At 33.4% G+C, this 13673-nt stretch overlaps 2 protein-coding genes across 5 annotated transcripts; both read right to left on the reverse strand.

Moving 5' to 3' along the window:
• Positions 1–494: 494 nt before the first annotated feature.
• Positions 495–2709, reverse strand: LOC127239882 (leucine-rich repeat extensin-like protein 4). The gene has a single exon (XM_051258236.1). The coding sequence runs from the start codon at positions 2675–2677 to the stop codon at positions 665–667; it is 2013 nt and encodes a 670-aa protein (XP_051114193.1). The 5' UTR covers positions 2678–2709; the 3' UTR covers positions 495–664.
• Positions 2710–7015: 4306 nt separating this feature from the next.
• LOC127239883 (zinc finger CCCH domain-containing protein 16) lies at positions 7016–13580 on the reverse strand. 4 transcript variants are annotated; one of them, XM_051258238.1, is made up of 11 exons: positions 13476–13558; positions 11469–11623; positions 10796–11003; positions 10590–10675; positions 10394–10489; positions 10170–10263; positions 9393–9595; positions 8764–8879; positions 8460–8676; positions 8254–8329; positions 7017–7487 (listed from the first exon to the last, which is right to left on the reverse strand). In XM_051258238.1, the coding sequence occupies exons 3-11, from the start codon at positions 10880–10882 to the stop codon at positions 7449–7451; spliced, it is 1014 nt and encodes a 337-aa protein (XP_051114195.1). In that variant the 5' UTR covers positions 10883–11003; positions 11469–11623; positions 13476–13558; the 3' UTR covers positions 7017–7448. The 4 variants fall into 4 exon arrangements, with proteins under 4 accessions (XP_051114194.1, XP_051114195.1, XP_051114196.1 ...); XM_051258239.1 differs by having other exon boundaries at positions 11461–11623; XM_051258237.1 differs by lacking the exon at positions 11469–11623 and having other exon boundaries at positions 7016–7487; positions 13476–13580.
• Positions 13581–13673: the final 93 nt, after the last annotated feature.

The raw sequence follows: 13673 nt of genomic DNA on the forward strand, positions 1-13673 counted from the left end.
AATTGTCCTGCAGTAGTAGCAACGGTTGGTTTGGGAGTGTTTGCAAGTATTTTTACCCAAACAAACAGACCCTAAAACCCACAAACAAACACAATTTTTTGCTAGGCGGATCAAGTCTAATTTATGACAACATGAGCAACCCAATGTAATGGTGCCCATGACAAAACCCAATATGATGACCCACCCATGACGAGGCCCATCATGCATGATGATGGTTTTAAGTAAATACTCCTATGTCCCACTTAGTATGTTCACGTTGTCATTTTTATCCGTTCTACATCTCATGTCACTTTTTTTTTAAAAAATAATTATGCATCTTAATCTCATTTTAAATTTTTAAATTTTAACTTTTTTTTTAATTTTATTTTAATCTTAATTTATAATAATTTATATTATAAATTAATTAATTTCACTAATATATTTTTAATTATTTACTAATTATACCCATCCTAAATTACAGAGTCTACAGCGTCTGACGAGGGAATAAATAAACAAGCCTAAGAAGATTAGGATAAGGGGATAGGGATTGAACAAGAAATGAAACATAATTAATAATAATAATAATAATAATACAGAGTAGTATTAATTAAATCACAGAACATCATAAGAAATCATTGCCTGTGATTTATGGGGGAAAAGGGGATTGGCGTGGTAGATGATTTGACTAGTAATATGGAATCGGAGGGGGCGGCGGAGATGCGTACGGAACGCCGGTGATTGGGGGCAGGGGTATGTGCGCCGGCGGTGGCGGAGGTGGCGGCGATGGATGGAGATACGGTGGAAGTGGCGGCGAGGGTGAGGGAGCGTGTTCCGGTGGAGGATGGTGATACGGCGGCGATGGCGTACTTCCTGGTGGAGATTGAGGTGGCGGATGGTGATACGGCGGCGATGGCGAGGTTCCTGGTGGAGATTGTGGCGGCGATGGATGAGCATACGGCGGCGATGGCGTGGCTCCTGGTGGAAGGTGCGGCGGCGACGGCTGAGTGTACGGCGGCGATGGCGTGGTTCCAGGTGGAAGGTGTGGCGGCGACGGATGAGTGTACGGCGGTGATGGCGTGGTTCCCGGTGGAAGGTGCGGCGGTGATGGCGTGGTTCCCGGTGGAAGGTGCGGCGGCGATAGTGTGGTTCCTGGTGGTGGAATAGGCGGCGACGGTTGAGCGTACGGCGGCGACGGCGTTGTTCCTGGAGGATGTGACGGTGATGGATGAGTAGACGGCGGAGACAGTGGCGGCGTTGGATGAACACTCGGCGGAGACGACGGCGAGTGTAGCGGAGGCGGCGGTGGCGGAAGACGTGTCCCTGGAGAGACACTGTGTGTCGGCGGCGGTGGTGGCGCGTGAGATTTTGGCGACGGAGGAACCGGCCTCGGTGTAGGCACGTGCCTACCAGAATGCTTCGGCGAAGGCGGTTTAGGCGAAAAACCGCCACCACCGCCGCCACCGCCACCACCACCTCCACCTCCACCTCCGCCGCCACCGCCACCGCCACCACCACCTCCGCCGACGCATTTAGACTTACGGCAGTCAAAAGGCTTAGCAGCATCAGAAGAGCACTCTCCAGGAGACCTTTGGTCACTTTTATTCGGAATACAATTCCGCCGGCCGTCATAAACCCTACCACCACCGCCACCGCCGAATCTAACGCACTCCGGCGCCTCTCCGGTGAAATAATTGTACGAATAACTAAAATTCTGAAGCCGCGGCAACAAACAAACCCTCGCCGGAACCTCCCCCGTCAGGCGGTTATGCGCCACATTCAGCTGCTCCAAACTCCGCATACGGCGGAGCTCCGCCGGCAGCGGCCCCTGCAAATTATTAAAGCTCAAATCCAACACCGTCAGTCTATTCAGCCGCCCAATCTCCGGCGGCAAACAACCAGTCAAATTATCATTAAGCAAAATGAGCTCATTCAAAGTCTTCGCCATCTTCCCAATGCTCGCCGGAATACAGCCGCCGAGGTTATTGTTGGCCAGAACAAGTACGGAAACCGGCGAGTTTCCGACGTTCTCCGGTATTCCAAATCTGAATCTGTTATCATTCAGAAACAGAGCATCCAAATTTTTCTCGAAAACATTCCTCGGAACGCCGCCTTCAAAATCATTAAACCGAAGATCCAAAAATTTCAGAGAAGGCAAAGAGAGCACAACGTCGGGGAAGCCTCCGGCGAACCGATTGTTACTCAAATCAAGCTCGAACAGAAGCTTCAATCTCTCGAAGCTCTGAGGAACAACGCCACAAAACCTGTTCGAATTAACATGAAACAGAGCTAAATCAGTGAGTAAACCGAGCTCATCCGGCAAGTACCCGGCGATATCCGCGTGGTTGAGGTCTATTCCGGCGACGACTCTAAGAGACGCATTGAACAGCGACGCGGCGCAGAAAACTCCTCTGTACGAACAAACGCCGGTGCCTCTCCAGTTCGCCGTGAAATTGAACGGATCGGAGATAATCGCGTGCTTCCACGCTTGCAAGGCGACGTAGGCTTGGCGGAGGTTAGGGTTTTCGAAGCTTAACCGATCGGCGTCGCTTTCAATGCTGTGGATTTCAATGTTGTGTTCGCCTGCTGCAGCATTGAAGAAGATCTGGAAAGCGACGGCGGAGATAATGAGTGTTGTGTAGAACGTCGAGCACCGCCGCCGGCGTGACGGCGGCGGCAATGGCGGTGAGTTCGCAGGCATGGAAATTTGGGCGGAATTAGGGAAAATTTGAAAGAGAAACAGAGAGGAGTGAAGGTACAGAGTCCAGCAAACAAAATAATAATAATAAATAAATAAAAATAAAATTAATAATAATAATAATAATAATAATAATAATACGGTTTGGTCTGTCAGTCTACGGTACCATACAATTAATACTTCGCTGGCCACTTGTCACAATTTATTCATTCTCCATGCTTCTATTTTTATGAGATTTTAAAATAACTCTTTCCGACAATAATGTTATTATTATTATTATTATTATTACTTTCCTCATGCACATTATTTGTTCTTATTTTATAATTTTCGTCTGTTCATATTACAGTAATGCATCCATCTTATCTTATGTAGGACGAAGGAAGTATTTTACATAAATAATACACTCTTCATCCGAATATTATGTTTATATGAATTTTAATAAATATAACATTATATTAATTAATTATGTTACAAAATAAACGTATTTTAAAAATTATACCAATGAATTAATGAGATATAAAAAATAAATAAAAAAAATGATAGATTAAATTCGTTAATATTAGTGGCATATATGTGAATAAATAAAATATTGTTAAATCCCCAATGTATCTATTCATTTGCTTTTTGAAATATTAGTATTATATTAGGATAAAGTAGAAATAAAGGTAAAATGACTAAATTAACCCTATTAATATTGTATAATATAAAAGTAATGACATTTGTGTAATATATTGTAAATTAGAAGGGTATTTGTAATGTTAGGTAGATAGTACAATTACTAAAAAAAGGAAACGGATATTTTATTATGGGACGGATCAAAATAAAAAAATTGATAGATTTTTAAGGGACGGAGGAGTATTTGTTTTGAATGAAAAGTATATTTGTAGAAGACAAACATAAATTTAATAGAAGGATTGGATAAATAATACGGTTTGGGGTGTGTTTATTGAACACTTTATATGTATATACACTTTTCGATTAATATTATTAAAAAATATAAAAATATATATTGATATAATATATTATATATATTCATAAAACTTAAAAAAATCAATATAAAATATTTATATAATTGACACATTTTATTTTATCTTCATAAATAATAATAAAAAAAAAAACCCTCAAACTCAAAATAAAAAACACACTCTTGATTTTCAATATTTATTGCAGAATTCTAAAAATATCAAATCAACTACGTATTTTTGTTTTGTAGTGAAAATTAATTTTTCAATCAACTATCACATTAAAATTTATTCATATAATATTAAATAATTGTTTTAATTCAAATTTTATAATTCAAATCATAAATAAAATAAAAATAATAATTTTTATTAAAAATTATGAAATACTATCAAAATTAAAATCAAACAAAGCCTTTGATGTCGTGAGTAAAGGAAATATGTAGGAGCAATCATAATGTCCTGAATTTAAGAGTATATTTTCCCTTTTAAAACAAGCAACAATAATAAGTCTTCATTATAATAATTCTTTACATATTAGCTTTGTATTTAAATATATTGCATCCCAAAAAAATATAAAGTATTGTAATATTTATACATACATATATACATACATATATATTTATACATACATATATAAAGTATTGTAATATTTATACATACATATATGTGTAATATTTATACATACATATATATATATAAAATATATGGGTGTATTACCGTAGATACGGGAATTTAGGTAAAATATAATTAGTAAGTAATTAAGAAATGTATTAGTAAAAATAATTATTATTTAGCAAAAATAATTATAGATTAAGATAACTAAATAGTTTAATTAAGATCTAAAAAATTTAAATTTTAAATTTTAACATATAATTAAAGTGTATAATTAATTTTCCAGAAAATAGAAAATATGGACAAATTATGTAAGACGGAGGGAGTACAAGTTTGTCCAAATTTAAACTAATATTTTTACTACTTTTGTTTGTCTTATTAAAAATTATTTTTGTTATATTTTAATAAAAGTAGATATACATTAATACTAATATATTCTTAATTTTACTTAAATTACAAATGTACAATTACATATACAATTAATTTATATATAAAATCAAATAACAAAAATATCAAAAAAAAAAAAATTATAAATAGAATAATTTTTTTTTTTTTTTAAACTTATGTATTTGATTGTTTCTTATTATTTTACTACAATAGTTTTTATATGTTTAGTCCTTTAACTCAAAAAATTTGATAAATCATTCGTCATTTGAATCGCTATGTTATCGTCAAATAGATTCGTCGATACTGATTTGACGGTGATTTAGTCAGCGCAACTAGGGTGACAAGTGATCTTATTTTTATTTTTGTTAATTTTTAAATTTTAAATTATTTTTTTTCTGGACCAAAAATTTATTAGTCCAGAGGCTAATTTCGCAAATTTTAAAAATAACGGCATCGGAAAGTAATTATATCCTTTTAGAGGGATTAAATTGATAATTATAAATGCAATTGAAGTTGTTTTTGCAATTATGTGACGTAATAAATGCAAAGAGATGGACAGATACAAAGGTGTAAGAAATAATAGTAAATGAAAGAAAAGGGACCCACCTCATAAATTTCTTCAGACAAGATAGTAGAGTGTTTTTCGTAATTTTTTTAAAAAAAGTTACTCCTTCCGGCCTCCTATCTAACTTGTCTTTTTTATTTCTGAAAATATAATTATGCACTTTAATTGTATTTTAAATTTTATAATTTTTTTAATTTTAATTAAATTATTTACTTATTTTAATTTTAATCTATAATTATTTTTACTAAATAATAATTATTTTTACTAATACATTTCTTAATTACTTACTAATTATACTTTACCTAAATTTTCGTGTCTACAGTAATACACTCATATTACATGGGACAGGGGAGTACTATTTTCTATTTTAATTTGTCCAAAACAAAGTTATTATTTTATACTTTAGTTTGCATATCTAACGTAATAAATACTTTTTCAATTTATAATATATTATACAAATGTCGTTTACTTTTATATTACACCATACTAATATGAATATTTTTGTCTTTTTCACTATAATCCAATATAATACTAATATTAAAAAATCTATACATAAAAAACAAATATCACCATTCCAATGGGACGAAAGGGAGTATATTTCCGTTTTTCAATTTTTTGAAAAAAAATATATATTGTATTTCTTTTTATCCGTGAAATTTACACTTTTTTATACTTAAGAGTATTTTCTTTATATAAAATATTTTATCAAATATTATTTTAATACAAAATACAAATTTTATTTTATTTTATTTTCAAATTCACCATAAAGGACACTTTGATATTTTTTATACCATCACAAGGCACCCAACATGAGATAATTGAGTTTTAATAAAAAAATTTCGATTCAATTATGTATCTGGATCAACAGAAACTCAATACAAATAAACAACTTGGGTTATGGTTGATGTCCTTAACTCGAACGCCATAGACAATTTAATTGTAATATATTAGTATTAAATATAATTAATTTATTATATATGTAAAAAAATTCTAATTTGATAATTAACTTAAATATTAATTTAAATTAACTTCAATTTTAGACAATTCTAACATAATTTACAATACACATTATACTAAAATTGACAAAACTAACATTACACAAAATAATTGAGTTTAGATAAAAAATTTAACTTAATTATGTAGACATGTCACGACGAACCTAGCACGATAATAAACATTTGGGTTATAACTGAATAATTTTATTCATTTAAAATATTCAACCGACACAAATCTATCAATTTTCAAGTTTAATATAGTATATTTTTTGTTTGTGTATAAAAAATTATTCATTCGTTATGTATAAGTAAACTCATTTGGTTTAAACCCGTGTTTCAACTTTCAATGACCAAGTGTGTACGTTTACCTTTTTTATAGCAAAAATAAAAATTAAAAAAAATTATAAAATTAATAAAAAAATAATACTTTCTCCATTCACTAAAAAAAAAAATTATATTTTTATTTTGAATTATTTAATTACAAAATACTTATTTCAAATATCTATATTATAACTATCTCCGTTTTATACAAAAAAAAAAATAATAATAATAAAAAAAAAATCTTTACAATATTTTTAATTACCACTTTAATTAAAAATTGCACCTTTTTTTTTTAATTTTTTACAAAATAAAAAATTATACACCATATTAAAATTCGCACAAAAATATTTGAACATATATTTTTGGTGACGGAAGGAATATTATTGTCTTTTTTCACAGCAATTTCCTAGCTCCTATTAAACCACACTCCCTTCGTAAAAAAATCTAAAAGTCCCGTAAGGAATATCTAAAAGTCCCGTAAGGATGGCCTGATAGTCATGAACTTGTGACCGTAAGATCATGGGCTCAAACCCTAATACTTCCAATGACCGTGAGGTCATGAGTTCAACCTGTCGTACATGATTCGCCTAATATGACTTGCTTTGTCGAACCTAATTTACAGGATATTACGTTCGACCGGAGTGTAAAAAATTAACTAAAAATATCTTTTAATCCCAAAAAGATAAATGATACTACAATAGACAACGGAAGTAATATTAATTTTTTATACAAAATATCACAATAAAATGCAAAAAGGAAAAATAACACACCCTATATAATTCACAATGGCCACCTCTCAAAGGAAGCTCGAAAAAATAAATTTAGTCGACAAGAAGACATACCAGTGTTCACTAGAAGAGCTTGGACAATGCCGGTTGTCAAGGAAACTTTGAAGTGAATATAATGGATGGAGTTCGGCTGCAATGAGGGATCTAGCGGATATAGATATCCGGAGGCGGATCTTCGGGAATCTAAAATATCACGAAGAAGAAAAATGCGCATAAAAAGATGTCAAAAAGTAAAAAAATATAAATATGCAACTTTAATCTAAGTAACAATCACTTGTTATTTTAGAACACCAGGGTGTGTACATTTGAAAGATTTACAAGATTTCTACTATTTACCAATTATTTTTTTCTTTAAAAAATATCAAATCAAATACATATTTTTTATTTTATATATTATATTATACTTAATTTTACATTCATTTTTACTATTCAAATCTCAACTCAAGATTCAAACGCTCAGACAAACACACCCTAAGTGGATCTTATATAGAAATAGTTATGTATCCTCCTAGTCATTGCCGTGCTAATGATCATGATACTTGCATGCGCAGTATATCATTTTTTAGATAACTTATTTACTAGACTAAAATGATAAAAGAATGCAACTTACAAGGTTAAAATTATATTTTTCGTCAAGAATATTGTATTTAAATCTTACTCCCTCTGTCCCATCTATTGTGTCTGTTACATTGTAGATACGTTATTTTAGGAGGGATGTAATTAGTATATAATTAACAATGTATTAGTGAAAATAATTATCCTAAAATATAAATAATTATAAATTAAGATTAAGATAACTAATTAGTTTAAAATTAAAAAAAAAATTAAAAAGTTTAAATTGAGATTGAAATGAAAGTGACATGGAATCTGAGACAGACAGAAAGGGCGGAGGGAGTATTAAGGTAAATACGAAATTGAATATGTTTATCACATTTATAGTAAATCTTACCTCGCCGGCATTCCATTTCCACTCAGCTTTTGCCCAAATCCCAGCATCGATGTTCGGGTTTTCATTTTGCGTGTTACTACAGCACGAGACATCAATCGAGTATATAAGAGCAAGGAAAGTTCGAACACTAAAGATAGCAAAAATAATGACAGGAAATGGCGAACAGAGAAAATTGTTAAGGAACTCATGAGAGAGAGAGAGCTTACAGCGACACGGCACTGATGCTAGAATTCCCGGCAGGATTTAAAGCTGAATTTGTTCCCGTAATGGAAAGGTCAAAGGGTTTGTCGAACATCTTCTCTGTCTGCGACGAATTGGCGAAATTCGAGAAGGGATTACTTGTAGCACTGTTGTTGGCGCGGGCCGAGCCAAAGGAGAATGGATTTTGAACGGGTTGTTGAGGAGGTTGATTACCGAACTTTCCTTTATATATATATATATATACATACGGGGTTAAATTGAATGCAGTTGTATACAAGAAAGTAAAAGAAAAATGGTTTGAAACGATACCTGGATTGTTGATCGACGAATTCATCGCCTGGAACATGTTGAATGGCTGATTGTTGCTGTTATTACTCTGGGGGGCAGTTGGCTGACCGAAGGTGTAACTAGGGGCGGCGGCGGGGCTGTAGAGTATGAAAAATAAAAGGATAATGAATTCATGGCAGAATGTAAGGAAAAAGTAGAACTATTAAACAATCCGAGCGAGCGAGTTCAAGTATTTTTTGTTCGAGCTCGACTCAAACTTGTTAACAGTGCAGACTTGGCTCTGCTCATTAAGAATTTGAGTTAAAATAGTAGTTGAGCTCTGAGTTCAGCTCGAATTTTATACATATTCTATATTTTTTAATAGATAAATTATCTATATTTAATTTTTATAAATACGAATTTTGATATTAAAAATTATATATACTATCTTAATATATTAGCACAAACAAGCCTAATCGAGCTACCTACAAGCCGAGCTCGAGCTCGACTCGTTTATAGAAATAATATTTCGAGGTCGAGCTCAACTCTTTTATCTTTATAAACGAATCGAGTCGAACTGTTAACGAGCCGAATTAACTTGGCTCACGAGTTACTCGGTTTGTTTAACAGCTATAGGAAAAAGTAATGGAACGAGATTACGGATTCAAGACCTTGTATTTAGGGAGGCATTCACGTGACTAAAACTTGAAACTGAAGAAGGAACGCCGCTGTTGATTGTAGGGGTGCTTGAATTGGCGACACTAAATGGATTCTGAGCGGCGGGAGCAGCCATTGTAGGAATGACGTAAGGTTTCTGTAGCAGGTTCTGGAATTCAGCTAACTTGGAAGCTAGCAGATTCCTCTCTCTTTCAATCTGAACAATAAGATCCAATCAATGGTTACGATGAAATTATCAGATCCTGAATTAGAATGAAGAGAAAATTACTAAAATAATACGGCATTCTGGGAAAAGCTATCGAACGTTTAATTGATATACTGATGAAATGTTAAATATAAATCCAAAATGAAGCTAAGTATGTGTTTGTTTCAAAGATTTTGCTAGATTTCTACTATTTATAAAAAAAAAATTCCTGCCTGACATCAAATCAAATACTTATTTATTTTATATTACATTAAAAATTAATTTTACACTAAAAAATATCACATGAAATAACTATTCAAATTCAAAATTTTACTATTCAAAATCCAAACCCAAAGAACTGGTTTCCACATTAGTTGCTATAGTTGCTAAGATGGAAGTTTTGGTACTTTTAACGCTCGATTTTCATCTCTATGATGGTTACCTTAAATACTACTACGAATTTATTTGTCGCCTCCATCCCTATCGAGAATAAACTCTGAATATTGTGCTAAGAATAATGTAAGAAAGAATGAACGATGCTTTTAAGAGTTGAAATGGTAAGCTAAATAATTAGAAATTGATTTACAATGAACTGCAAGCTTTTCCCATTCTTGGCATCCTCGTAAGCTAATGCACGCAACTCTTCGCAGCTAATATCACCAACGACGTCACAAGGAGCGCTGAAAATCAAAAGTGCACATTAGCAATCAAAGTCAATATTCAGAAAAATCGAGTTTCAAAATTAGATAACTGATGTTACTTGTTGCGATCAATGGTTAATGCAAACGGTAGGGAGAAGCAAACACATACTATCGATCATGACCGTAGCAAGTAAGCTTCCACAGGGGCTTCTCATTTTCAAGATCTTCGACTATGATTCGTTTGCAAGAATCGGGATCCGTGCACCTGCGCAGTCATCAATACAAATCCTTCACTACCACACGATTTAGAAATACATGAAGGATGATATGGAAACATACAAAAATCAAACCAGTGATGGACTTACTTATGATCGGCAGCTTGTGGCTGCTTGTCAGACGGCCGGGAAGCAAATCCACTACCGGTATTCCGTGTCCATTTATTCTCGAAAGGCTGGAGACAAAAAAAGAAACGAAAAAAAAAAACCTTGAATCCTATGCACAAGATAACATGGTATCTGCAAAAGTACATGAATAATCCGAACCACGATCAAGATTGGAGCACGGGAAAAACCTTGAATTGATTTGGTTTTGATCCAAACTCATTGCCACCTCTTGATTGAGCATTGTTTTGAACTCCAAACCCGAACGGATTGGGCATCTGTTGCTGCTGAGGTGTTCGTTGAAACGGATTGCTACTTTGCACACCAAATCCGAAAGGATTACCTTTTGGTTGTTGTGATGTGGCATGAAGAAATTTACATCGATCTCCATACTGGCAACTGTTACAAACCAGATATGTATTAGATAGCTTGGTTTGTCAACAGTGTAGCAATAGATCAAGAAAGGATACCTATTTTACTATTTTATTTTTCTTCAATTCCATTTAAAGCTTTTGAAAACTTCAGTATTTGTTGTTCGAGCTCGATTTGAACATACTGTCAATACAAGCTCGACTCGGCTTGTTTAAAATTCGAGCTTAAATAGTGGCTCGGTAGGCTCGATTTAAAACTCGATCTCAGCTCACAAAGCGAAGTCGAGCTTGAGTTCGACTCGAATTGCATACATATTATATATTTTCAAAATATAAATTAAATAAATATAATTTTATTCACAATTTATTATAATAAAATATATAAATTTCATTAATGGTAAATTTATACAAAAAATTACATATATTATAGTATTATTTTATAAATAATACAAATATACTATTACTAATGAACTCAATCGAACTACCTACTAACCGAGCTTTAACTCGAGCTTGGCTTGTTTACATGAATATTAATTCTCGAACTCGAGTTTGGCCATGAACTTTTTGATTTGTTTAACAGCTCTAATTCCAGTGCCATGTAGATGCCAAAAAAACCCCACCCTTGTACAATATCAGACTACGCACTAGCTATGAACAACAAAAGTTAGTTCGATAAAAAGATGCAATGGTTATCCACTTGTCTTGAAATGTACACAATGCAAATTACACTTGCCCTAGATTTCCAAAAGCTCTGATAAATATAAGTTCACAAATATCATGAACCCTACATTGGCTGGAAAGCCTCGTCCATGGTTTCCGACAGTATTTATAAATTTTGTAAGCAGACAGTTACCACAAAAATCATCAATTCTCTACAGTTTAACCTTCAAATCAAGCAAAGCAAAGAACTGCATTTACTTGTCTTTGTTTCCATTTCGCCATTAATCGACAGTATTTCCATTTTCCCTTGATGATAATCATCACATCTATTATCAATTTACAAGAAGACATTCAACTCCACTATCACCTCAAAACATTCATAACACAAAACATCAAAACACAAATAATAACTATACTTAATAATAATCTAAAATTGTCAATGACTTCAGCTTGAACTTTCTTGCCGTCACCCACATATATGTATTATACACCATCAATTGATTTTCAGTAATAGAGAGAATCTTGCATAAACACATTAAGGTGAGTTGTTGCACCAAAATCCACCCCTCAAGTGTGTCTATGAACTAAACTATATTAATTTCAAAACAAACCAAAGTAAGAAAATTACATTTCATCACACATCATTCGTGATACTTAAAACAGTTCTCCTTCTCATGTCCAACCTTCTTGCAAAAGAAGCAAGTCTTCTCCTCAGGACGAGCCTAATGAGCCGGAAGTGAGAGCAAGACCAAGGACCCATATGTTCTCCGAAAGGTTTAACTTAACTGTCCTCAATTTAGCAATAATATAAGACATATTTAGGATGTAATATCTTATGTTACCTTTATCATTATACCTCATAATATTACATCCTAAATATGTCTAATATTACTACTAAATTGAGGACACTTAAATTAGAACTTTCGGACGAAATATTGGTCCTATTGGTCTTGCTCTCAGTTCCAACTCATCAGTATCACAAATGGCGTGTGATAAAACATACTTTTCTTACATTGGTTTATTCTCAAATTAATATGATTTAGTTCATACACACTTGAGTGGTGGATTTGGGTGCAACAACTGAAATCAGTATGTCTATGCAAAGATTGTTTCTATTGACGAATATCAATTGATGGTGAAAGATACATCTACGTGGATGACAACTAGAAAGTTCAAGTTGAAATCATTGACAATTTCAAAGTATTATTAAGTATAGTTATTATTTGGATTTGGATAAGACTTTTTTTTGTGGTACCGTCTATTAGATGGAATTTGGTTTCAATTTCTACTAATTCGGCTATTATTATTCATTCAGAAATAAAGTTTTAGTCACTTCCTAAATCCGAAATTGGTCGAAACTACCATATTATTTGTTGATAATAATCGTCATTTGCTTAATTGTGTAGCTTCATATCATAAATTAACTATTGAACATATTAGTACAACTTCCACTACTTTTCATATACTAACGGCATAACTCAAGAGATTTTCTCAAAAGGGGTTGAGTTATAAGCTTTAACAACACATAACACTCCATTAATGTATAGATCAGAATCCTACCAAGAATTAGGTTAAATTTATTTGTTTATTTTCTTATTTCAAGATCTTGGACTTACAGACAAATTAATCTCCCGAGCGAACGAAACGTATGAATTATGAACCAAGCTTGCAATAATCAACGCTTCAGCAGACAATCGCAAGGAAATAGACAAAATCAAAAGTCTCGCAAGAGCCACACAATGCGAAAGTAAATAAAACTTCACCAACCAACAGTGTAAAAAATCTTACATTCCAGAAAATATATGCGAAATTAAGAAGCCCTAGAACGACGAACTCGTACCTGCCACGCTGAAAATTCCTGCAGAGTTCTTTCCTTGGGGGCATGATTCTAGGGTTTTTAATTTGGGGAAATTTCTAAACCACGGTGTACATTGGAAGAGTCGAGCTCGAGCAGTAAAGGTGGGGAACTAAAAACGTGGGCCTATTCGGGTCAACCCGGCCCATTAATGAAGGCCCATTTTATTATCTTCAGCAAACC

Source organism: Andrographis paniculata, unplaced genomic scaffold (assembly GCF_009805555.1).
Source record: "Andrographis paniculata isolate CXL003 unplaced genomic scaffold, ASM980555v1 Contig78END, whole genome shotgun sequence".
NCBI lineage: Eukaryota > Viridiplantae > Streptophyta > Magnoliopsida > Lamiales > Acanthaceae > Andrographis > Andrographis paniculata.